Raw genomic sequence first — 25,455 nt, forward strand, 5'->3', positions numbered from 1 at the left:
TAAAGGAGTTGTCTCACACTAAATGCTGGCTTTAATATCAATCTTTTAACAACAGATTTCCTATCCAGAAACATAGCCATGTCCACACTGGCTTAAATAGTTACTGCTTCACCACCACAATTTAATTACTTGACCATAAAGAGTAAGGAGTTAGGCATCAGGCAGTAGTATACAACTTATGATTTAAAAAAAGTTGTCTACAGTGCCAGTACCAAGATTAGTTCAAAGACATGGGACCAGAGCCAAGCTTCCTTCATAAAAATAGAATCAGAACTAAGCTTACTTCCTAATTAACTATAAAGATTCAATATAAGAACCAAACTTTTAACAAATGGTCGGAGAGATTGGTCGGAGAGATTTACTCTGGCGATGCAATTTGAGCCAAAATACTGTCTAAAAGCATTGCACCACATTTACCAGGTCAGACTCATTAAAAGAGGGGCTCTGGCTTCACAGAAAGGTGGACGTGCCGAACGGTCGCACATACTGAAAGACAAAAATGTGCCTATGAGAAGATTTTGCCAAAAAATAGAAGTTGTAATGTGAGACTAGATGGTCTTTTTGATGGCCCAATAAGTCCTACTTTACACTGTGTAAAGTGTAAAGTCAGCATTTGTAAGGAAGCTATTTTGCACTCTTTCTCAGAAGCCTCCTCCACTAGTGGGTGCACTGTAGCTGCCTGTGCAACTACCTTCTGAATTAACTTGTTTAGAGAACATAGATCATTCTAGTCTGCGGAGCAGTCTACAAGCAGTAAACTACTTCAATTGGATGTAACCTTCCCCCAAATTCCCTCAAAATTACCCCAAATATTTCAAAATGATACATAAATAGGATCAGATGTGACATAAATACTGTATAGTTTATTAATTTTCTTGACAAACATGTATATCTTGAAATCATTTAGATTTTTACCAAACAATCTCTCTCTTTTTTTAAGAAATCTAGAAAACAATTACTGCAGAAACCCTGATGGAGAGTCAATGCCGTGGTGTTATACCACTGACGCAGCGACACGTTGGGAATATTGTGATGTTCCGAGCTGTGATTCTGCACCTGTTGGTAAATTTCCACCTATATTTGTCAGTAGTATATGTAAGGCAAATTCTTGGTCTGCTTTGCAAGATAATATATGAAAACCTACAAAAGATGACCAGATGACACGCTTCTAAAAAAAAATTACAGTTTATTTTTATTGACCATAAAATGCAGATGCAGACAAATACACATAAAGTAGACCGATAAATATGAATTATGGAAGATAACATTAATCAGGGAGGAAACTGGCACATACAAATAAACAAAACGTCCTGCATACATGTAGAAGTAACCAAACATAAATAAAAAGAATAGCAGAAATAGGCTACTCTTTGGATAAACCATAAATATCTAATCATTGGGCCCAACAAATAACCCCTACAGCCATTTGTGATAGTCATCGACTGCAGAAGCTGATGGCTCTATCCACTGTGTAGTGGCCACTGAGTGTTGTGGCAATATTGCCTATTTATCTCAGTGGGCCTGTAGCAGGGGTGTCAAACTCATTTTCACCGGGGGGCCACATCATTGTTAACAATAAAAATATTGTTAAAAAACCTGAGATAGCGGCATGGTCAATATGTGCCCATAAAGTAGCCAATAGTCACAGTGCCGCCATACAATAGCCAATAGTAACAGTGCTTCCACAGTGCCCAATGGCCGCAGAGCCAGTGCATATAGCGGGGAGCACTGCATCTTTGGAGCAAGGAAAGTTAAGTATTGGAGCCTGCCTCTATACTGCGCTCACGATGCATGACACATGAGCCAGGCCAGGTAACAAAAGACCACGGGGGGGATATGGGTCGCATGCTTTGTTTTTGACTCCCGTGGCCTATAGTAATGCTACATTATCACAGTTGAAGGAGATATCTTCTTCCACCTCGTTCTATTGGAAAAGAATGTGCAAACTACTTGCACATGTATTTATGAAGTGTCTGCACCGGTTTTGTCTCGCGGCTGCACTTTGTTTGACAAAAATGTGCACCAAAAGGGGCATGTTAGTGCTTAGTCTGATCGTGCATCACGATTCTGTCCAAAGTGTGCCAGAATTGGATGAACAAAATCCACCAAAAAATATGTGCACACTTCAAGAGCAGTGCAGGGGGTGCCGGATTTATGAAGACTGTGCACCCTTCACACTTTACAGGCAAACCACATAAAAACCAGATAAATGTGGGCCATTGTCTTAGGAGTATGGCCCCTTTGTTCAATTAAACGGATATAAGATAAACAGAGAGCCCGATTATTTACATAATATAATTGTGTAGGACTATAAGGAACATAATAAGGATGCCAAATATGTCCATAAAACAGATCTAACAGTATTATACCCACTGAAACCTACTGTTTCATAGAAAAGATGTAATCATGGGTTGATGGCAGTGGAGACGTAACAATTTATTGGACTACATACACGCAGCATGGAATGTTATACAGGATATCAATTCTTAAAAACTCCACAGGGTCACATAACTTGCAGTAATAGGGCCTGCCCTATCTTTTGTTGCCCGGGCAGTCAGCTCCTGCACATAGCTGTAGAATCCATGTCCTTGTGCATGAGCCCTTGTAGTAGCTGTAAAAAATTTAGCTAGCACACATCCAAAAAACCTTGTTGTGTGCATGAGCCCTTACATTGTACAAGCTAAACATCATATTTACCCAAACATTTAACTTGAATGTGAATATTCCATATGAAAGATAGACTTATACAGCTCACCAAAAAGCCTCCAAACAAGAGCTCCACATTAATGGGGTTAATGCTGCCTAGACTACAGCCACAAGAGCTCATAATAAAGTTGAAAGTACTGTAGATCCCAACGCCACAAGTAGTAGGCTATGACTAAGGACACTTAATTTGTAGACCCTCAAAATAAACACTTCAGCTGCTGCAGAACCTCATAATACACAACTTTGCTGCTGCTGAAGAACCTCATAATACACATCTCATCTGCTGCAGAAGCTCATAATATACATCACTGCTGCTGCACAACATGATAATACACACTTCAGCATTTGCAATACATCATAATACACTCCTCAGCTGAAGCAGAACCTCATAGGCACTTCAGCTGCTGTAGAACCTCATAATACACAACTTTGTTGCTGCAAAACTTCATAACACACAACACATCTGCAGTGAAACCTCATAATACACATCACTGCTGACACAGAATCCTCTCTCCTTCACACGTACATTTGATATGATTAATATTTTCAGTGTATAAACCAGCATACATTCCCACATGCAGAAAGATGAATATATAGGCAGAGGCACATGGAAACTGGTACTGCTACATGCAGACAGACACATGCATGCAGGCAGACAGTTACATGCCAACACACATGCATGTAGGCAAACACAGATACACGAAGACTGATATACATACATGCATGCAGGCAATCACACACATACAGGCAGATACACGCAGACAGACACACATACATGCATGCAGGCAAACACACACACACACATGCTGACAGAATGAGATTTACTGTTCAAATGAATTTATCGATTAATATTTTATGTGTTACAGCTTGGGACTCGAGCCTTGCTCATCTCCACATTACATGTAATAATATTTTACAATAAATATTTTAATCTGCACCTTCCCGTCCGACCTTGAGGTTTCCTTGTAAGAAGCAGCTCTCATGCAGCAAAGTCCTTTTACTTGGGTTTCATCCAGATACCCAAAAATTAACCATTGTATAAATTAGTTGTATACAAATAAAGTAATTTTTCATTGCTTTGTTTTACAGTTAAACCTGCTCCTACAACATCTGCAGTAGTTTCTGAATGTTACACGGGAAATGGTGAAACGTACAGAGGTACAACATACATGACTATTTCAGGAAAATTGTGTCAGGAATGGAACTCAATGCTGCCGCACATCCACTCAAAAACACCTGATAAATTTCCAGATAAGTGAGTAAGGTTTTCTCATTTTGGAAATAATATACATATATTCTGTTTATTCAACATTAAAGGGGTTTTCCAGGAATTAATATTTATTTTATAGAAGGCTAGGGGGGGGGCTTAAAAATAACTAAAAGCTTATACAAGCGGTCCCCTACTTAAGAACACCTGACTTACAGACCACCCCTAGTTACAAATGGACCTCTGGATGTTGGTAATTTACTGTACTTTAGTCCCAGGCTACAATAATTAGCAATAAGAGTTATGAAAGGTGTCTGCAAATAAGCTTTATTGTTAATCCAGGTTCTTATGACAATCCAATATTTTTAAAATCCAATTTTCACAGAGACCAAATAATATTTGGCTGAGGTTACAATTTTATAATATACAGTTCCGACTTACATACAAATTCAACTTAAGAACAAACCTACAGAACCTTTACGTAACCCAGGGACTACCTGTATTTACCTCCTCCACTACTCCTGTTTGTTCACACTTAAGTGACTGTAGCCACCAAGTGCCAAAGTAACCAAAATGCTATGTACCACATCACTGGAGACAATGCACTTAATTTTTTAAAAAAATTACCATATATAGTCAAGCATTAGCTGAGATTTTCAGCACAACTTTTCAACTTATACTCGAAATGGGTTGGAGGACGCACATTGTAACTCAGTACTTTAAAGGGGTTTCCCCACCAAGAAAGTTAGCCCCTATCATCAAGATAGGTCCTTACTTGCTGATCGGTGGGGGACTCAGTGATGTGATTTTATATACTGTATATACTCGTGTATAAGCCGAGTTTTTCAGCACAATAAATGTGCTGAAAAACCTCACCTCGGCTTATACACGAGTCAATAAAAAAAAATAAACTTACATACTCACCTTACTTACTATTTTCATTTTAACTGTTGCAGAACCTTATATATTGGACTTGAAGAAGAGAATAATTCTTACCCAAAACTATTAGTTTTTCGTTTGTCCCCAAAAAATTGTAATGCTCAAATAAATGTTCAAATAAATGTTTTAATGAACATGTTTGACACCATCATCTATGAATAAGTAGATCAAGGTTCTATCTGGTATGCTTTCACTGTATACTGACCCTTTAATACTAAGAACGGGTTCCTGCCATATTGGACAGAGGAGAGGGAGGGAATCATTTTAACCCCTTTACAATCTGGCCCCTTTTTGTTTTTTTAATTCCGTTTTTCACTCGCCACCTTCAAAAATCTATAACTTTTTTATTTTTACACTGTGAGGGCTTGTTTTCTGTGTAACAAATTGCATTTCATAGTGACGGTATTTAATATTCCATGCGGTGTACTGGGAAGCGGGAAAAAAATGTGAAATGCAGTGGTGAAATATCGCATTTGCGCCGTTTTCTTGTGGACTTGGTTTTTATGTCCTTCACTGTGCTTGGCATCTGTCACTTCCCCGCTCACTTCAGCCGGAGTTCACCTTCTTCTTACCGGTGTATGTAAGTGCATGTCTTGCAACACAATTTTAAAGATGAATCCTGGGTTCAGTCCGAATCCATCGGATTCCCCTTCTAAATACTTGTTCTAGCAGCGCAAATCCCGAAAATCTCTAAAAGCTGATGAAATTGTGATCCGCGGCACCCTTAGTTAATAAGCCCCAAAGTGTTCATGATTTTTACTGTTTATTTATATTTATATGACTTCTAGGAAAAGGGGGGTGATTTGAATTATTATGTTTTTAATTATAATTTAATAGGGCAGTGATGGCGAACCTTTTTGGGACCCAAACTGCAATCCAAACCTACTCATTTATCGCAAAGTGCCAACACAGCAATTTAGACAGTAACTTATTGCAATCTTTTTGCTCCATGCTATACCACAGTCTTCAACGTTACGAGCTTCGATGATAATCTGACCCTGTCTGTACCTTCTCTCCCTGCAGTCTCAGGTAGACCCGGATGCTTCACTTTAAAATAACGCTCAGCATGTCACGTCCTGGGCTACCTGGGCCTGCACGAGGATCCCTTAATCTCCTATCTGGTTAATTCTGTCCTGGGGCAACAGCCAAAGTGTCCACTGAGAGGGCTCAGAGTGCCACCTCTGGCACCAGTGCCATAGGTTCGCCACCACTGCCCTAGGGTACTTTAACCTTTAATACTACGGTATGGCAGTATATGGGGATTTTCCTCCTCATTCATTACAGTGTGCAATTAGAACATTATAATGAATGGGTTAAAACGATACAGCTGTCATAGCAACGGATAGCCACTCCCCAATGAAGTCACAGGGAGCGATGACGTTCGGCAAGATGGCTGCACCGCCATTACTTTTTAAGCCACCGGCGATTGGCAGGATAACACCCGCGACCGTGCTAGCACTGATCGTGGGTGTTGCCAGTAAGTCTTCGCTGCAATATGCATCAAAGACTTAACAGCTATAAAGAGAGTGCTCAGCCCATGATCGCAAGTGCTAGCAATTAACTGGGTGTTTGCATTGCATTTCTAAACTCGATGTAAATGCCCCAAATAACCACATTATGATGACCACATCTTAAACATTTTGAATTCAGATAATGCGTTTTTCTTTTCTTGTATATTGTATCAGTATTGAGTATCATGTAATGAGGGGCCCTTTGTGAGAGGCTGCTGAGCAGTTCATTAGTGAGGGAATGTTGCCCACTGGGAAGGGCTGGAAAGGAGTCCCCCCCACCCTTGGGAAACAGCTACTCCATGTGACCTTTTCAAATATATGAAAACACCCATCACTTGGCCCCCTGCTCCTCTACAGCCAATCTCGAGTGTGGGGAGTTATTCATATATATGAAAAGGTCACATGTTTCCCAAGGGTGGGGGGAAACTGCTCCTTTCCAGCCCCTCCCAGTGGGCAACACAGGAGATGCTAATGAAAGGTACAATATAACATTTATTTTTTTCTGTAAAACCAATTTTTAATACAAAAACACTTTGGCAGTGTATGTACTATGCTGTGTTTGGACTGGGGGAGTGCTAAAAATGGGTCTCAATCCCAGGACAGACACTTATTAAATACCTGTGCAAGCTGTTTTAGCCCTGAAAAAAGTGCACAGTCCGACAAAAGTGTGGGTGCGACCCTTAGTAAATTTGCCCCTTTCTATTTTTCTTTAAAAGCTTTATGGATGTAAATAATAGTTTTTTTTATTTTGATTCAGGACTTCTGTGACACAGCGATGCTTAGCATGGTTTTAATTATGTTTATTTATTTTTATTTCCAATACAGGTCTGTTCTTAAGTTGAATTTGTATGTAAGTCGGAACTGGTATAATTTATGATTGTAGTTCCAGACAAAAAAATATCACAATTTTTTGCTGTTATGAGAACAAGGATTATCAATAAAACTTCATGACAGACACCTTACAGCTGATCATTGCAGCCTGAGACTAAAGTAAAGCATCTAGAGAGCTTCACTGTAGGTCACAGTGGACAGAGAGGTCCGTTTGTAATTAGGGATCATCTGTAAGTCAAATGTCGTTAAAGAAAACCTGTCATCAGAAATTGGCCTAATAAACCACTAGCAGTATGTTGGCAAGCAGCTAAGCAGCTTCTAGATCATGTTTGTTTCATGACCTGGTGTGGTGGCATCATCCAGAAAATCAACTTTGAAATGAGAAGTAAATTGTTTTAAGAACTGAAATAGGCAGAGAGTTTAACACTGAAGCCAAGCTTTCCCTGCCTTAGAACGCTCACTTCACTGTAATTGATGGATCTTCAGCTAGGAACAACATTGACCTGATCTCCTAAAGTCTGGTGCATGAGGGGGTGTTCAGAGGCGGGAAGAGCTTGACTTCAGTGTTAAAGGGGTATTCTCGTCGCCGCATTCACATTCAATTGCATTAATCTGCCATATATAAACATTTCTTCAATTAGATGTTATTTAAAGAAATTTACCCGTGTGAAGATAATTTCTCATAAATGTAGTGATATGGTCCCTTAGAAATATGACCGCCTCTGCTGGAGTCATTGCACAAAGACACAAAGGGTGTTTGTATATGAAATGTCCAGGAGTAATTGCATGTCCCACAGCCGTCCTGTGGTAATGATCGCTGTATCCATGTAGTCAGGCAGGGCTTAATAGTGCATGTCTGGCCACTGCTGCCTAAATGTGAGGTGGTAGTATCCTAGAAAGCTATCTCATTTCTAAGGGACAGCATGGCCACATTTATGAGAAATTATCTTCACACAGGAACATTTTTTTAATAACATCCAATTGAAAAAATGTTTACATATGGCAAATGAATTCAATTAAATGTAAATGCCCAGATGGAAGCACTACCCTGGGTCATGAAAGAAACATAATCTAGAAGCTGCTTGACAACATACTGGTAGTGGTTTATTAGGCCAATTTCTGATTACAGGCTCCCTTTAAGTCAGGACTGCCTATATATGGAAAGGGGGTGATTTGAATTAGCTTTTAAGACTGTTACAAATCCGTTAAAAGACAGGCCCTATAGTCTCAAAAAACTCTCGTAGCACTGTCGTAGCAATGGATCATAGACACCCGATGATGCAAGCGCCTGCGCTGTATGGAGAGCTCTCTACATATAGTTGTTATATGTAGGTGCTATTTAGAGGTATAGGATTCCATTGCAGTATCTTTTCCTTAGGCTGGTGTCCTTTGTTTCAAATGTATTCATAAAACAGAATGGAAGTGTTCTACATTTATAAACTGCATACCATATAAACTGCATATCACTGTTTGCAGGGGTCTTGAAAAAAATTACTGCAGAAATCCAGATGGCGATAAGGGTCCATGGTGCTACACAACTGATCCAGGATTGAGATGGGAGTATTGTAACTTGAAAAAATGCACTGAAACACCACAAATAGACCAACAGCCTATACAAACAACAAAACCTACTATTGTCTCATCTATTCCAGGTAAAGTGAAGAATTGTACTTTCTTTTAGATTGGTTAAGATATTGTTGTCTGCAGTATTACCAACTTTATGTATAAATAACCCTAATAATAATAAAAATAAAAAAAGGGATTCTATAGGAGTAGAAACAAAATGGTTTACATTTCTCTTGATATAGTGTTAATCTTGCTCAAAAATAAAAGTTTTCTATCCTATCGGACCTATAACCAGGTTTTACCCCACTTAACTACAACCCACCTCAGATAGGGTATGAAATGTCCTCTCTAGAATTTCCTCTTTAATGTGAAATCTCAAAAATGATTCTTCTCATGGTTGCAAGGGTACTTTCACTTTGGATGCCCCTATCTTTGGCTCTATGGCATGAGCCCTCTTCATACAGAGATGGGCTTTGCTGCATATTGCAGCAAAGACCCATCCCTATCACTCATGGTCGGTGCTTGCACAGTCCTAAGAATGGTAGCAATGAAAATGTTGGCTCATTTTTCAAAAAATGTACACCAAAGTATGAAAAAGTTATCAGCATCAGAAGATGTCAAATTTATTTTTCTACACATCCATTTATTTTTTGAAAATGTATTAAAACGCAATAAAACCTGTATAAATTTGGTATCACCGCAATCGCACCAAACCAAAGAATAAAGTAGAGGTGTTATTTGGAGCACAGAGTGAAAGTCGTAAAAACTAAGCCCACAAGAACGTTACCCACGTGCATTTTTTTTTCCATTTTCCCACATTTGGAATTTTTTTCCTGCTTCCCAGTATATGGCATGGAATAATAAATAACAACATCATGGGAAAGTAAAATGTGTTACTCCCAAAATAAGCCCTCACACAGGTCTCTACATGGAAAAATGCAAAAGTTATGGATTTTTGAAGTTGGAGAGCGAGAAACCTTGCGTCCTTAAGGGGTTAAATGAAACAACAACATGTAGAGGAGAATTTATCCAGCCTGGCGTCAATATAGCCTTCTTTGTATAATGTACAGTCAATGCAATGAAAATATAATGGAGCGTTGTAATGTTATTTATAATTCAAAAAATAATTACTTGTATTTATGTCTTCCAGACTGTATTATTGAAAAGGGCCAAGATTACCGTGGCACAAAATCTGTAACTGTGAAAGGTCATACTTGTCAAGCTTGGAATTCACAGACACCTCATGCACATACAAGCTTTACTCCACAAACCCATCCATTTTCTGGTTTGGATAACAATGTAGGAGCAAAAGTTTATATGAAACAACATTGCAGTGACTTTTTTTTAGTTTATTAGTGCTTGTATGTCTTCTGTTCATATCTCCTCTTCTGTTCATATCTCCTCTTTAATCAGCCACAGTAACATTTGCTTGAAATAGCCGCTATTAAGCCTGCAAATCTATTAGTAAACAGTAAAAACATTTCATTCTTATTTCTTATGTATTACTTCTAAATTATAATGAATAAACTGGCTAATCTGATGCTATGGTGGTTGACACTAAGATATAGGTGTACCTGATATAATGGGGCAGATTTACTTACCTGGTCCATTTGTGATCATGTCGCGCGTTCTCCTTGGTGGATTCGGGTCTTCCGGCAATTCACTTAGGCAGTTCCTCCGACGTCCACCAGACGTCACTGCTGCGCTGAAGTCTGCAGAGGTCCGCCGGAGTTCACGATCCTATACCTGGTGAAGGTAAGCGTGTGTCCAGTGACACTTTTTTTTTTTCTAAATGCGGTGGGTTTCTCTCGAATCCGTTGGGTTTTCGTTCAGCCACGCCCCCCCATTTCCGTCACGTGCATGCCGGCGCCGATGCGCCACAATCCGAAAGCGTGCCCAAAACACTAGGGCAATTCAGGGAAAATCAGCGCAAATCGGAAATATTCGGGTAACACGTAGGGAAAACGCGAATCGGGCCCTTAGTAAATTACCCCCATTGTCTATTGAGGGTACACCAAATCGTTGTTTATTCAATACAAAAACAGCCTGAAACACCTGAAAAGGTGCCTCTTAGGCTGCATTTACACGAACATATGTCCGCCGGCCCCATGGTTGACCACTCCCCTTACCATAGAGATACACGGTGCACGACGCCGTAACACAGAAAAAGATAGGGCATGTCCTATCTTTTCCCCCGTGTACGACTCAGTGCGCCCATTGCCAGCCTATGGGGGGCGTATTTATGACCGCAAGCGTGCGGCCATATATACGTCCCCCAACAGTCGTGGGAATGCAGCCTTACAGTAAAATTCTATATTCAAAAAGGGGGTCCTCAGTTAGTATGCCTATTTATATCTGTATAATTGTGTAGGATTCATAGACAGGGGTTTTACAAACCCTTTTAACTACTTTTATTTGTTGACATGCTTTCAAAAAGGGATGTGTGTATACATTTATGCTTTTAATACTGACAATCTATAAAAACTATTGTTATCACGTGCCACAAATTTTAAAAGTTATTGTGTTTTTGTCCTGTTCATATACAGTACTGCAGAAACCCTGATGGAGATATCAATGGCCCTTGGTGCTTTGTAAATGTACCTGGAACATTAACTTGGGATTATTGCGACATTCCAGCTTGTGGTAAATATTATGTACACTACTGTGTATTATTATTTTTTTATTTGTCACTAGAGGGAGCCTTAAAGAGGACTTGTCACCCTAAAAAATGCTCTTGGAGCTGCTTGATATAGTAAGCAGCTCCTAGCGCTACCCCAGATGTAGCAGTGTTAAACATCTAGCTTTATTGGAACCTTCCGATAAAGCTAGCAAACGCTGTAGTGTCATACCCTGAGAATGCCGGACCAAGCTTACTGCGGTCCGGCGTCTTCATGAGGGGGCGGGACTAGGAGGCGATGACTGCCACATGAAGTCTGGCAGTTACAACCAGCCTTTGGCTTGGGAGGAACAGTCCGGGGAAGAAGCAGAGCCCCAGGCCTCTGTAAGCTTGGTCCGTGTTCTCAGGGTATGGCACTGCAGTATTTACTAGCTATTGGAAGGTTCCTATTGTGTGCTTCACATAGGAGAGAGGGTAGGTTCCCCTCCCTAACTTACTGTAGAACATGTTGACATGGTACACAGCTTAAGGATGCTTTAGTTAACCAGAGTGGGAGATCACTGTAAAGAACACTGTAAAAATCCTCCTCAAAAAATGGTAGAATTATATAATAACAAATGATATTATTAATAAAGTATATACCCAAAGTAGAGATGCTTAATAGCTATATTCAGATGGCCCGCACATCAAATAATGATAGAATATAAGAAAAAACAGATTTGCTTTGTGTCAAATAATAACAATCTTTATCAGTAGTGCAAATGATGAAATCAATTAAAGCGTACGCAAAAATGTGTATCACTAAAAAACATCCCCTCTGAGTACAAACATTTTATCATATATATAGGGTACACCCACTGTATATAATGGACTAAAGAATTATGAATAACAACAATAATATAACTATCTATGTATTTATCTTCCATATAAACTAGTGTCATAAAAGCCTAACAGATATACCAATCAAATATGTCCAATAGTGAGAATACTATCCAGGGGCGTAACTCGGAGAGCTTGGGCCCCACAGCAGATTTATGCATGGGACCCCCCTTCCCCATAAAAAAATTATACATATCGGTACAAACACATTTATACTATCACACTCACTTACGCACTCATGTACACACTTTTATATTATATACTTATATTTATATACTTGTATACACTTATACGCACACATTTATATACTCATAAGTACATTTATACACCAATACATGCAGTATATACAAACTCATACAGAATATACACACACATACACAGTATTTACACATCCATACATTTATACACACATACCGTAGATAAACATTGAATTTGCACACCTACTGTATAATACATACACATTATATACATATAGTGTATATATATTATGTACTAATACATACAGTATACACTCACTGTTTATACACATACATGCAGAATAAAACACACCATATACACATATAGAGGCTCATTTACCATATGCCAGTACTCGTTCTGCAGCGTATGACAGCTCTGCCGCTGTCTACATCAAGAGACGGGGTCCTGGCAAGGACCTGGCATAGAAATAAACGGAGCCGGCAAATTTTTACATGTAAAAGTTTACAAGCTTCAGGCATAGCGCAGGTTCTGAGACAGGAATGCCCCGTGCCGGCCCACTCCTCATCAGCAAAGGCAAGCTATAAGCTAGCATTTTCGATAATTTCAGGGCTTCTACGCCGCCAATACTGCGTATACATACAGAATATATACAGTATCTACACACATACTGTGCATACATACAGCATATACACATATACAAAGAGTATATACAGCATATTCACACTGTACATACACATAGATACAGCATAAAAACATATACAAACATTATTTGCAGCATATACACGCACTGCATATGTAGCATATACACATACATACAGAAAATATACACAAACATACAGCAAATATACACCATATACATTCATATTTATATATATGCAGAAAAACAGGTAAAGTTACTTACTTTTTTGGTCCTGGTAGACAGGGTTCGCCTTCTTCAAGATTGGCGGGCTGTGTCGTCCGGCTGGGGGGGGGGGGAGGGGAGAGAGCATGTTGAGGGTGGGAAGGAAAGCGGTAAGATGCAGGGCCCTGTACTTTGGGCTGGGAAAGTGCAGGTGAATGTGCTGGCCGGTGAGCGAGAGGACCGAGCGGGAGGACCAAACTTACAGACGACTCCTAGTTACAAACGTCCCTCTTGATGTTGCTAATTTACTGTACTTTAGTCCCAGGCTACAATGATCAGCTGTAGGAGTTATCAAAGGTGCCTGCAATTAAGATTAATTGTTTATCCTGTTTCCTATGACAAACCAAAAGTTTTAAAATCTATATGTCACCAGAGACATTTTGGCTGCAGTTACAATATACAGTTCTGCCTTACATACAAATACAACTTAAGGACAAACCTTCAGAACCTATCTTGGACACAACTCGGGGACTTCCCGTTTATGGATCGAACTCTGGATTGGTTCAACACCTGCGCGTACTTCCAGCAAGAGAGCGACACAGCTGGGACTACGTAATTCTCTGTGGAATGCACAATGCGCTCCAAGGAGCGAGCCCACAAATGCATGAACACCTGTGGACCGCACAAAGCGTTCCAAAGGGCAAGCCTGGAAGGAGATGTATGATTTTATAAATGAAAAAAGTAGTTTTATTCTGATGATACATTTCCTTTGAAGGGGATTTAAAGGTCATGGAAGCTTAAGATGTGAGCTCATGCAGGATCCATAGAAACATACGGATGGATTACAGATCTCTATGGGAGGGAGTACAGTCATGGTCATAATTTTTGAGAATGATACAAATGTAAATTTTTACAAAGTCTACTGCATCAGGTTTTATAATGGCAATTTGCATATACTCCAGAATGTTATAAAGAGTGATCAGCTCAACAGCAATTAATTGCAAAGTCAATATTTGCCTAAAAAATGAACTTTTTCCCCCAAAACACATTTCAACTTCATTGCAGGCCTGCCTTAAAAGGAGCAGCTAACATTGCTTCAGTGATTGTTCCAGTAACACAGGTGTGGGTGTTGATGAGGACAGGTCTGGAGATCAATCTGCCATGATTAAGTAAAAATCACACCACTGGACAGTTTAAAAGGAGGCTGGTTCTTGGCATCATTGTTTCTCTTCTGTTAACATGGTTATCTCTAAAGAAACATGTGCAGTCATCATTGCACTGCACAAAACTGGCCTAACAGGGAAAGAGTATCACAGCTAGAAAGATTGCACCTCAGTCAACAATCTATTGCATCATCAAGGAATTCAAGGCCTAGTGTCAAGGAGGGCAGCAAAGAAGCCACTTCTCTCCAGAAAAAACATCAGGGACACACTGATATTCTGCAAGAGGTACAGGGAGTGGACTGCTGAGGACTGGGGTAAAGTCATTTTCTCTGATGAATCCCCTTTCCGATTGTTTGGAACATCTGGAAAACAGCTTGTTTGGAGAAGACAAGGTGAGCGATACCACCAGTCTTGTCTCATGCCAACTGTAAAGCATCCTGCAACCATTCATGTGTGGGGTTGCTTCTCAGCCAAGGGAATCGGCTCTCTCACAGTCTTGCCTAAAAACACATCCATGAATAAAGAATGGTACCAGAATGTCCTCCAAGAGCAACTTCTCCCAACCATCCAAGGGCAGTTTGTGATCAACAATGCCTTTTCCAGCATGATGGAGCACCTTGCCATAAAGCAAAGGTGATAACTAAATGGTTCAGGGAACAAAACATAGAGATTTTGGGTCCATTGCCTGGAAACTCCCCAGATCTTAATCCCATTGAGAACTTGTGGTCAATCATCAAAAGACGGGTGGAAAAACAAAAACCAACAAATTGTGACAAGATGCAAGCATTGATTGTGCAAGAATGGACTGCTATCAGTCAGGATTTGGTCTAGAAGTTGATTGAGAGCAGAAGAAGGGTCAACACTGCAAATATTGACTTGCAGAATTTGTTAATGAAGTATATTAGAAAAATATTCATCACATTCCCCCACACAAATGATTAAAAAATTATTTCAAGTACGGTTACAATTACTCCCCCTATTAAAAGCCCACTTCCAATTATCACCATGATTTGTAGGCTAATCGTAATAATTGATCTGCACGGTTCTCATAGACCGTGTGAAATAAAAGTAAGACTAATATGGGTAAAACTAAGTGCTAGCATCTTAGATTCCATCTTAGATAGCATCTCACAGCTTATTTTGCAGGTATTATAGAACTTCAAATGCCAACAGGCTGTTTCATTGACAGCTGAGGTCAACAAAATAGGTTTCATGCAGAAGCAAGTAATTCATGACTCTGTATTTTATTACAGTATGGATAAAATATAGTAAGAACTTCTGTGGTGACAATTGGTTATAGGAAAGGAGAAAGGGGTGGGAAAGGGGGGTAAGAAATAAGCATGTCATAGTAAAATGAGTGGGGGAAATAATAACAAGGAGCACTGGTACAATGAACTGATGTCCTGTATAGTGATGTGTCACAAAAATGATGGTTCTCATATGAATGACAGGAATCGGCTCTTATTGAGAACCAATGGCTCCCTTACCCTGCCACTTTATAGGTAGCTACAATTTAACAGAGGTTAAAGTGGGGTGAAAATGGGTCGCTAACCATCTTCAAAGGTTTCATAAGAGAAAAAATATGGAGCCTTCAGGTGGTATTAGTCTGATGAGCCGAATGATGCAGCTTACTATAAAGAGCCGGAAATCCCATCACTGGTCCTGTGTGTGGGCAAGGCTTCTATGGCTCTCTCTGCCCGGGCTTTGCTCTGAACAGTGCATTGGAAGAGCAGAGAGACGCTCCACCAATCAGCATTGACACTGAGCTGTTGCTTGCATCTTTCCCTTTATAACAGACTGTGCACACCATTCTCAATCAAGACTCCCCTGACTCTACTTTGTTTTTTAAATCAGATAATTTTTATTGAGGTTTTTTAACTGCCGCAGGCAGTAAACACATACATTTCTGCAAATGTACAGTACCATGAAAATAATACAAGATTTTCCCAGTGCAATTCTCTGCATTTTAACACATATTTATTACAAATACAATCCCTACAACACCCCTTTAGAACCCCTTCCCCCACCCATAATTCTAACCAGGGCAGCCTAAGGTAAACCAGGAGTATCAAACCATCTTCCCCATATTCTCAAATTTTGGGATACAGTTCCTCTTTACATATGTACCATATTCTAACCGTATAACCGCATTCATGCGGTCCACATAAACCTTTTGGTCTGGAGGCCCGGGGCCTTATCCAGTGAGCAGCTATGACCTTTCTGGCTTGATACAGAGATTGCTACATTAGTGGGTTCTGTCAAATTATGGAATTTTAACACCCCCAAAATACATGCCAATGGAGTCACTTCAACAGTGATTGATTAGACTGTACGTATAATATATAGGACAGCCTTCCATAAGGATTCTAGTTCTCTACATTCCCGCATCATGTGGAGTATTCCAGCTTCCTCTGTTCCACACCTAGGACACTCAGTTAGGTCTGACACCTATTTGATATAGCAGCTGGGGAGACTTATATGCCCTGTGCAAAAGTAGCAAATGCGACATCCTGCGTGCTTCGCTAGGGGAAAGAATTGGTAGCAGCTCTAGAGCTTCAGTCCATTGTTCTTCTGTGATAGGACCAAGGTCTCTTTTCCATTTAGCAAGGCATTTTAGCAGAGTATCTTTAACGGAATCATTAAGAAATACAGTATTAGAATAGGAGATTAACCCTTTGGTGGAATTTGCTATCCTATTCAACGCCCCGCTGGAGCCCACTTTGATAGATTCCTCACTGACTTGTGTATTAAACACGTGGTAAAGTTGTAGATACTGGTAAAACCAGGCATGTGGCAATTGAAATTCTGCTTGTAACTGATCAAAAGCTTTGCAGCTGCCCTCCAAGCACAGGTGTTTTAATGTTTTAACCCCTTTCGCTTCCCATGAAGTAAACCCTTCCAACCGGAATATTTCTGGCAAGGCTGGATTTCGCCAGATTGGAGTGTCTGAAGTAAACTTGCCTATAGGAATGCCTATAATCTCCTTGGCCTTTTGCCATACCTTATTCCTGAGAGATAGTGTTGGTGTACTGCTCATAATTCCATACTAGCATGCTGCCCTTTCCAGATTAACCTCCTAAATAACACTTTAATCCTGCAAAAATATTTCTGCGACAACCAAACTGGCGAAAATTGTGAACTATGTAAAGCAGCTGAGGCATCAACACCCTTTTGATAAGATTACCCCTCCCGATTGGGGACAGTGGGAGTTTGCACCATACTTTAATTTTAGTTGCAAATTTGAATAACAACAGCTCTAAATAGTCTTTAACATAAACCCTTGGATTTGAGGTCAGCTCTACCTCTAAGTGATTAAACTAATTCACCACTTGCAGTGGTGCTTCTACTGAGGTAGTAATAGTATGATTGGGTGTTATCGGTAACAAAACCGACTTGTCCCAGTTAATTGCAAAGCCAGAGTATGTACCAAATTCTTGTATGAGTGACATTACCTTTTAAAGTGACCTATTTGTGTCACCCATATATATCAACATGTCATTTGCGTACAGAGACAGACATTTTACTTCTCCCTTCCCTGGGAACACTACAATCTCCGCAGATGCCCTTATAACGGCTGCCAAAGGTTCTATAGCTATTGCGAACAAATACTGGGATAAAGGGCACCCCTGCCTTGTACCCGTTTCCAGTGCAAACTCATCTGATACACACCCATTTACAGTATTTTTCAGACTATAAGGCGCACCGGAGTATAAGGCGCACCATCAATAAATGCCTGCTAAAATGTCTAGGTTCATATATAAGGCGCACTGGATTATAAGGCGTACCTGATTATAAGGCTGAATGAGCAGCAGGTGACGCACCTTTGATTTCTGAGAAAATTAAAGGATTTTTAGTGTGCCTTATAGTCCGAAAAGTACCTCTTTTTATCCAGGACTGCCCATAAAAATTCCCATTTAAGCTGTCAAAGGCTTTGGCAGCGTCACTTGAGAGGACAGAACGATCCCCCCCTCCCACCTCCTCTGATTGGACATTTAAGTATAAACTAAGTATATCCAGAGCAGTAGATCTGTCTGGCATAAAGCCTATTTGGTATAAGTGGAACAAGGAAGTGACTAACCCTGATAATCTATTAGCCAAAACTTGACTAATTTTGACGTCCACTAGGAGCAACAGTCCGGTTGTTTAAGATCCTTGGCTGGTTTTGGAAGCAAAATTATCATTGCTTCGCACATAGAAGCTGGGAGAACTCCTAAGCCTTCAGAGCCCTGAATAACCTGTTTCCTCTGCTTTGGCAATAGAGTTCAACAGGAGGCAAAGGAAGAACTTTTCACATGATGTCCCATGGCAACCGAGGGATCTCTGAGGGACCATAGGGCTGAATGTACTTACTTTCTATTTGGCCATTTCAGAAGCTAATAGAATACCTGTCAGTGACTGACATTATAATACACTACGCTACACAAGTAATGTACATGTCATTATCCCCTTGTGGGACAAATTAAAAACATAATAAAAAAAATGTAAGTTTTATAAAAAAGAAACACAAAAAAAGTTTTTTGAAATACAGGCGGTCCCCTACTTAAGAACACTCGACTTACATACGACCCATAGTTACAAACGGACCTCTGGATATTGGTAATTTATTTTACTTTAGTCCTAAGCTACAATAAACAGCTATAACAGTTATCACAGGTGTCTGTAATGAAGCTTTAGTGTTAATATTGATTCTTATGACAACCCAACATTTTTAAAATCCAATTGTCACAGAGACCAAAAAAGTTCTGGCTGGGATTACAGTGATAAAATATACAGTACCGACTTACATAAAAACTCAACTTAAGAACAAACCTACAGACCCTATCTTGTATGTAACCCGGGGACTGCCTGTAGTAATAAAAAAAATTGGCAGTAAACAAAAAAACTCTACCATCTTAAAAATAAAAAGTAGAGCAAACATTTTGGTATTTTCCACTCTCATACCAACCCAGGTCAGAAAACTGTAATAGTATTTACCTGGTACTACAAGAAATATTAAAATAAGAAAAGGAAAACACCTAAATTGACCTTTTAAAATCATCCATTACACAAAATATTATATTAAAAATGGTTAAAAAAGCTTTATGAACCTTAAGGTTCATGGAAAGTGAAGTTGCAAAAAGTTATCTAAAAAATATATATATTTGTTATTGTTGTATTTGTAGTGACCAAAAATAAGACAAATAGCTTGGTCGCTAACCCCCTCCCACACAGCGTCCAATATATTGGGTGCTGAACGCGGTGACTTAGCACTTAGTATCTCATCCTGCAAAAAAAATGCTGTCACAAGGCCTATATAACGAAAAAGCGAAAATGTTGTAGCCTACAAAAGGGGCCAACAAGGAAACTAAAATCCTGGGAGCTGCAGGGTATTCCTTCCCTTCTGCGTCTCTCTGTGCGCCCATAAAACAAGTAACGGCCACATGAGGGGGTTGTAGAACAAATTCTATGGTGGGGTTTCTCTTTTTATTTTTCAGAAATGCATAAAATTGGGGATAAATGAACGTATAACCGTCAAAATGTGACCATTCTAAATTTCACCTCCATTTTGATTCAATTACTATGAAGATCTCAAGGGGTTAACAATCTTCCTAAAAGCTGTTTCTGATGGTTTGAGGGGTGCAGATTTGAAATGGGTTGATTATATAGCTGGTTTTTCTAACCTCTAGAATTATGGCAATAGGCCTGAATAAAAACTCACTCCTTACCTACCTGGTAATTCTAGCGCTCCCTGCATATTTGTCTCTGCCTGTGCACACTGTATGACATGGCGCCATTCAGTGAGCAAAAGCAGAGGGCTAACTGTCTGTGTCACTGAATCAATTCCATGTGTGTCTCAAGGACACACATTGAATAGATTGTCCTTTTCTTTACCTTCGTCTTTGGTCCTTTCCAGGGCCGGGCCCAGTCGTGGTCGCACTCCATGTGACTGTGATTGTTACTCCCCTAGTTTGTATTGTTCTGCTGTATTTTATGTTGAGGATTGTACTACTGACAAGGAATTGTTTATTTAGCAAGCCTACATCTCTACGTTAAAAGGAAAGCATTAAAATGGATTTTATTTAGTTCAAAAGACCCAATGACCTGTACACTAGTCTACATGGACTAGTATTCAAGGGAACAGTGGGCATGGTAAATCCTAAAATTTTGATATTCATTATTCATTGTGATAGGGATATAATGACATAAATATACTTATGAAAACCACAGTGTATAGTTAATACTTAGAATTGTTCATGTATGTTCTATGGACTGAGAACAGTACAAACAGTAAAACAGTACAAGTGAATACTAAAAAACTACTATCTTGCCCCTCCCCCCCCCCCCCCCCCCCCGATAAAATTGGGTTTAATTTCTAAATCTCTATTAAGTTCCATGCTTCTTCAAAGGCCTGCTGAATTTCAGTGAGCTGGCATCTTGCATAGAAGAACTATGAATAAGGGAGGACTAGGAACTGGAGTAGCTAGGTCTCCTCTTAGCAGATTAGAGATGACTGACATTCACAAGTGGGAAAAACTGCTAGTAAATCCAAAATACAAGTCATAAAATTACGAATCCTTGTGTATTGCTCTTGGACTAGTGATTGATGTGATTTAAGGTTAGGTATTATTTGAAATATGTTAAAACATGAGTCTGATGTCATAAAGATTTTTACCAAATTGTCATATATGTATGATTCCACGTATAAAAACAGACAGAGCAGTGACTATATTGTGCTGCTCATTATTTATCTTTCCAAAGATATGGCATTTCTGAGCCACAGAGAAGTGAACAGAGACTAACCTTTTCCTATATCTGCCCTAAATCTAAGTCGAATTTAGGCTGCCCACAGTTCCCATGCTGTTTTGTGTTTTCTCGTTAACTAATTTAGCTGTAAAGCTAGTGAGATTCATACATGGAGGGGGTTGCAGAGGCAGCAGCAGACGCAGCTTTCCAATCAGCTACACACTGAAGCCATCACATTATTTTTGACTCCTCTGGCACAAGTGAGTAAGAAGAAGCAGCCCCTCCCCACTGTAAAACAGTATCTGTAAAGAACTCTAGGAGACACAGCTACTGCAGAGCCAGGCTAAACTGAGGAGGATGGCAGCAAAAGCTTCTGCACATAATAATATTATAATAAAGCATTATAATATAATAGGCAGAGTTGTTCTACATCCCAAGAGCTACTGATTTGTAAAAAAAATATTGTATTGGTGCTTTACAGTTAGTTGACGATCTCCCAACCCACACATAAGTAAATTCAGCATTGCAAAGGGTACTATATAAGCTTTTCTTAGTGAGAGATCAGTACATGTGACAAAAAAATGTTACATTGCTGGCCTGTGAAGTTTGTCAATCACTAGAACACTGCAGCTACTTCAATAGAGCTATTCAGAAGGGGTGCCAGGTGTTGGTCCACTGCCAATCTGAAATTGCTAACTTATCTTAAGGATAGTTGATCTGTTAAGCAATCTTGCAAAACCTATTTAGCATAGGAATTCTATAGCAACCAGTTTTAAGGTCACTAGGTGCAGAGTTATCAAGCAGTCTGGGCATTGTGGTTCTTCTGTCCCTATACATAATATAATTCTTTGGTATGGTTATTTCATGGTTTGTCTGATTAAAATTTGTCCATGAAGTTTCAACAGATATTGAATGTGGAAAACCAAAAAGAAAGCAAAGAAATTGTCCTGGAAGAATTGTAGGGGGGTGTGAAGCAAATCAACATTCTTGGCCATGGCAGATCAGCCTTCGAACTAGGTATGTCTCTATATTTCTAGTTGCTTTAAGGTGACAGATTACATGAAATGATGTGACCAATATTTTTTTTTTACTTATAGTTGAAAGTGTAAACAGAACATACAAAATGCACACATCTTTTATTGTTTCATCTGTAGTGGTACATTCATTTTGCCTTTCCTTTCCAGTCTTCCATTTCTGATGGTCAATATTTAAAAGACCAAGAAATATCAACAGCATTTTAGTTTTGTTTTAGTTTGGTAGAAGACTATGTTATATGTAGTCAAAATACCCAAGAACCTACTTAAGCAATTGGTAGTTTGTGGTATTACAACAAAGTTCCATTAAAGGGGTATTCAAAGGAAGACAAGTTTCTTATATGAACTCAGGAAATTAAAATAACACAATCTCTAATTCACTCTTAGTAACAAAAATAGAGCATTTCACAGACATAAGTCTAACCTGTCTCTTATCAGTCCTGGTGTAACTTCTGACTTTAGGGTCGGGTGGCCGCCATCTTGGAGTATATAGCCTGCCAGCCTCTGCCCCGAGTATGCCAAGCTTTTAATAAAAAAAAATTAACACCTTCCCGAAGCCCCCTGTAGGTCCTCTTCTTGCTTCAGATTCTTTTCTGGTCCTTCGGTGTTCTCCTCTTCAGGTCGTACGGTTCTCTTCGGGTCTTCACTCTCGGCCGGCACACACAATGATGGCAGCCGCTTGCCTATGTCATTGTTTGTGAGCCACTGACATTGCAAGGGGTCCTGAAGAGGAGCGGAACGACCCAAAGAGAAGCCGAAGAGGAGTGGAAGAAGCTGAAGAGGCAGTGGAGCATAGGAAGCAAGAAGAGGACCTACTGGGGACTTTGGAAAGGTGAGTACAGTGTTAATTTTTTAATAGACTCGAGTATAAGCCAAGTTACATTTTTTCAGTACAAATATACTCGAGTATATACAGTAATTATATTATTTGATTTATTTTACTATAAAGGTAACCTGTCACCATAATTTCATATAATAGCCTGTCAATCAGGAACAAGGAGGCAGGGCAATGCAAGTAAAGAAAAAGGGTTGATACATCCAGCTCCGTAAAAACAGCTTGCTCCTTTATTAATCCATTTGTGAACACATCAAGTAAAAAGCCACAAAGTAAAAAGTTCATATGGCCTGAAGTTCATTTGTTTGTCTGGGGCTTTGCCGGGCTTGGGAAGGGTTATAATTAAGGATTGTAGCATTTCTTCAGGGATATCCTTCTTTTAAATTATAAGGTTTAATTTAGGAAGAAAGGTGTTTTTAAATGTCTTAAAATATTCATTTGTATGTCTGGTATGGGCCAAGTGCTTTATTGTTTTTAGAATTTATAAATGCTGACTCCAATTCCTCAGTGCTAGCTAGGTAGATTTAGTGGGGCAGATTTACTTACCCGGCCCATTCGCGATCCAGCGGCGCGTTCTCTGCACAGGATTCGGGTCCGGCCGGGATTTATGAAGGTAGTTCCTCCGCCGTCCACCAGGTGGCGCTGTTGCGCTGAAAATCATCTCAACGCACCGGAATGCACCACCTCGGACCAGGTGAAGGTAAGCGCTTCCCAAGCGACACTTTTTCGGTTTTTAAATGCGGCGGTTTTTCCGAATACGTCGGGTTTTCGTTCGGCCACGCCCCCCGATTTCCGTCGCATGCATGCCGGCGCCGATGCGCCACAATCCGATCGCGTGCGCCACAATCCCGGGGCAATTCAGGTACAATCGGCGCAAATCGGAAATATTCGGGTAACACGTCGGGAAAACGCGAATCGGGCTCTTAGTAAATGACCCCCAATGTTTTTTATTGTTGTTGTTCTAATTGCTGTAATTTTGGGAAGTGAGAGATGTGAGTTAAAGTCATTGATTAAGGCTATATTCACACTGCCGTTGCCCGCCCGTACCGTACTGTAGCGGGCAACGGCAGTGTACGGGGAGAGGAGGAGCAGGTGAGCGCAGCTCACCCCCGCCCCTCTCCATAGCAACCTATGGCGCACGGCGCCGTATTACGGGAAAAGATAGGACAGGTCCTATCTTTTTCCCGGGCATGGAACGGTACGGTGCCGCACGTGTGCGGCACCGTACCGCTCCCGTAGGGTGCCGTGCGCCCATAGAAGTGTATGGGGGACGTATATCGGCCGTATATACGTCCCCCATACGTTAGTGTGAATGTAGCCTAACTCCTATGTTGGTTGCGAAATTAGGGAATGTCATCTTTTTCACAATCTTTTTCAAATTATATACAAATGTTATAATAGTCAGAAAATGTATTTGCTATTGAATGAGGGTTAGTGACTTTTTAGTTGTTTTTGTCTAAGATATAGAGTATTTTTTGTTTAGAGCATTTATTTTTAATTTTGTTGGCTACAAGTTTATCCGTTCTGTTTCCCTGCCAGTAATACTTAGCTCTACTTCTTCTCATGTTCTAATTGATTTTAGTTTCAACAAAGTTTTATTGAAAAAACCCTCACTGGTTTATCCCCTAGTGGGAGTACAGCTGGGGTTACCGGGGTCACATTACCTAATACAGAATGGATGAGGGTCTAAACGCTGTTCTAGAGAGAGGCGACCAGGGGGCAGTGCCACCATATGTGAGCCATATCACCCAGAGCATTACAGCCTCTGAAGCAGCTGTTGGGTAGGTGGGGAAACATATTAGCCAGACTGGTGGGAACGTAATAGACTCTATGGAGTATATATATATCAGGGCCTCAGCGCCACCCATTACCCAGACATTTTGTCTGTTTGTTTACAGAGGCCTGTGCTCCTGTCTGGATAACTGCCATGTGCCTGTAAACAAACAAAGGCTGGAAGTGATGGGTTTAAGCCCTTTGTTATATTTGCAGCCTGGGATAGTAAATTACTGCTCTTACTGTAGCAAAATAAAATGGGTTAACAAAAATATTTTATATGTATTTATAGACTGACTCAGACTGTCTTTGACTGTCTTTGTCACTGACCGTCTCTGTCACTGACACTGTCTGTCTCTAGCAGTCTCTTTAAGTGACTGTCTCTGATAGTCTCTTTCAGCGACTGTGTCTCGGTCACTTTCATTCCAGTGACTGTGGGTCTCGGGCCACTCTCATTCTAGTGACTGTCTTTCTCGGGCACTCTCATTCCAGTGACTGCCTGTCTCGGGCTCTCGGGCACTCTCATTCCAGTGACTGTCGGTCTTGGGCACTCTCATTCGAGTGACTGTCGGTGGCGGGCACTCTCATTCCAGCAACTGTCTGTCTCAGGCACTCTCATTCCAGCGACTGTC

General features: G+C 40.1%; 1 protein-coding gene across 1 annotated transcript in view; it reads left to right on the forward strand.

The window, feature by feature from the left end:
- Nucleotides 1–25,455, forward strand: part of PLG (plasminogen) — a 56,301-nt gene that overhangs the window by 24,774 nt on the left and 6,072 nt on the right. Inside the window, exons 9-14 of the mRNA XM_072141312.1 lie at nt 941–1,062; nt 3,796–3,961; nt 8,671–8,846; nt 9,911–10,059; nt 11,307–11,403; nt 22,078–22,198. Coding sequence (XP_071997413.1) covers nt 941–1,062; nt 3,796–3,961; nt 8,671–8,846; nt 9,911–10,059; nt 11,307–11,403; nt 22,078–22,198 — 831 coding nt within the window. The remainder of the gene's footprint in view (nt 1–940; nt 1,063–3,795; nt 3,962–8,670; nt 8,847–9,910; nt 10,060–11,306; nt 11,404–22,077; nt 22,199–25,455) is intronic.

The sequence above is a fragment of the Engystomops pustulosus genome, chromosome 3, assembly GCF_040894005.1.
Source record: "Engystomops pustulosus chromosome 3, aEngPut4.maternal, whole genome shotgun sequence".
Taxonomy (NCBI): Eukaryota; Metazoa; Chordata; class Amphibia; order Anura; family Leptodactylidae; genus Engystomops; species Engystomops pustulosus.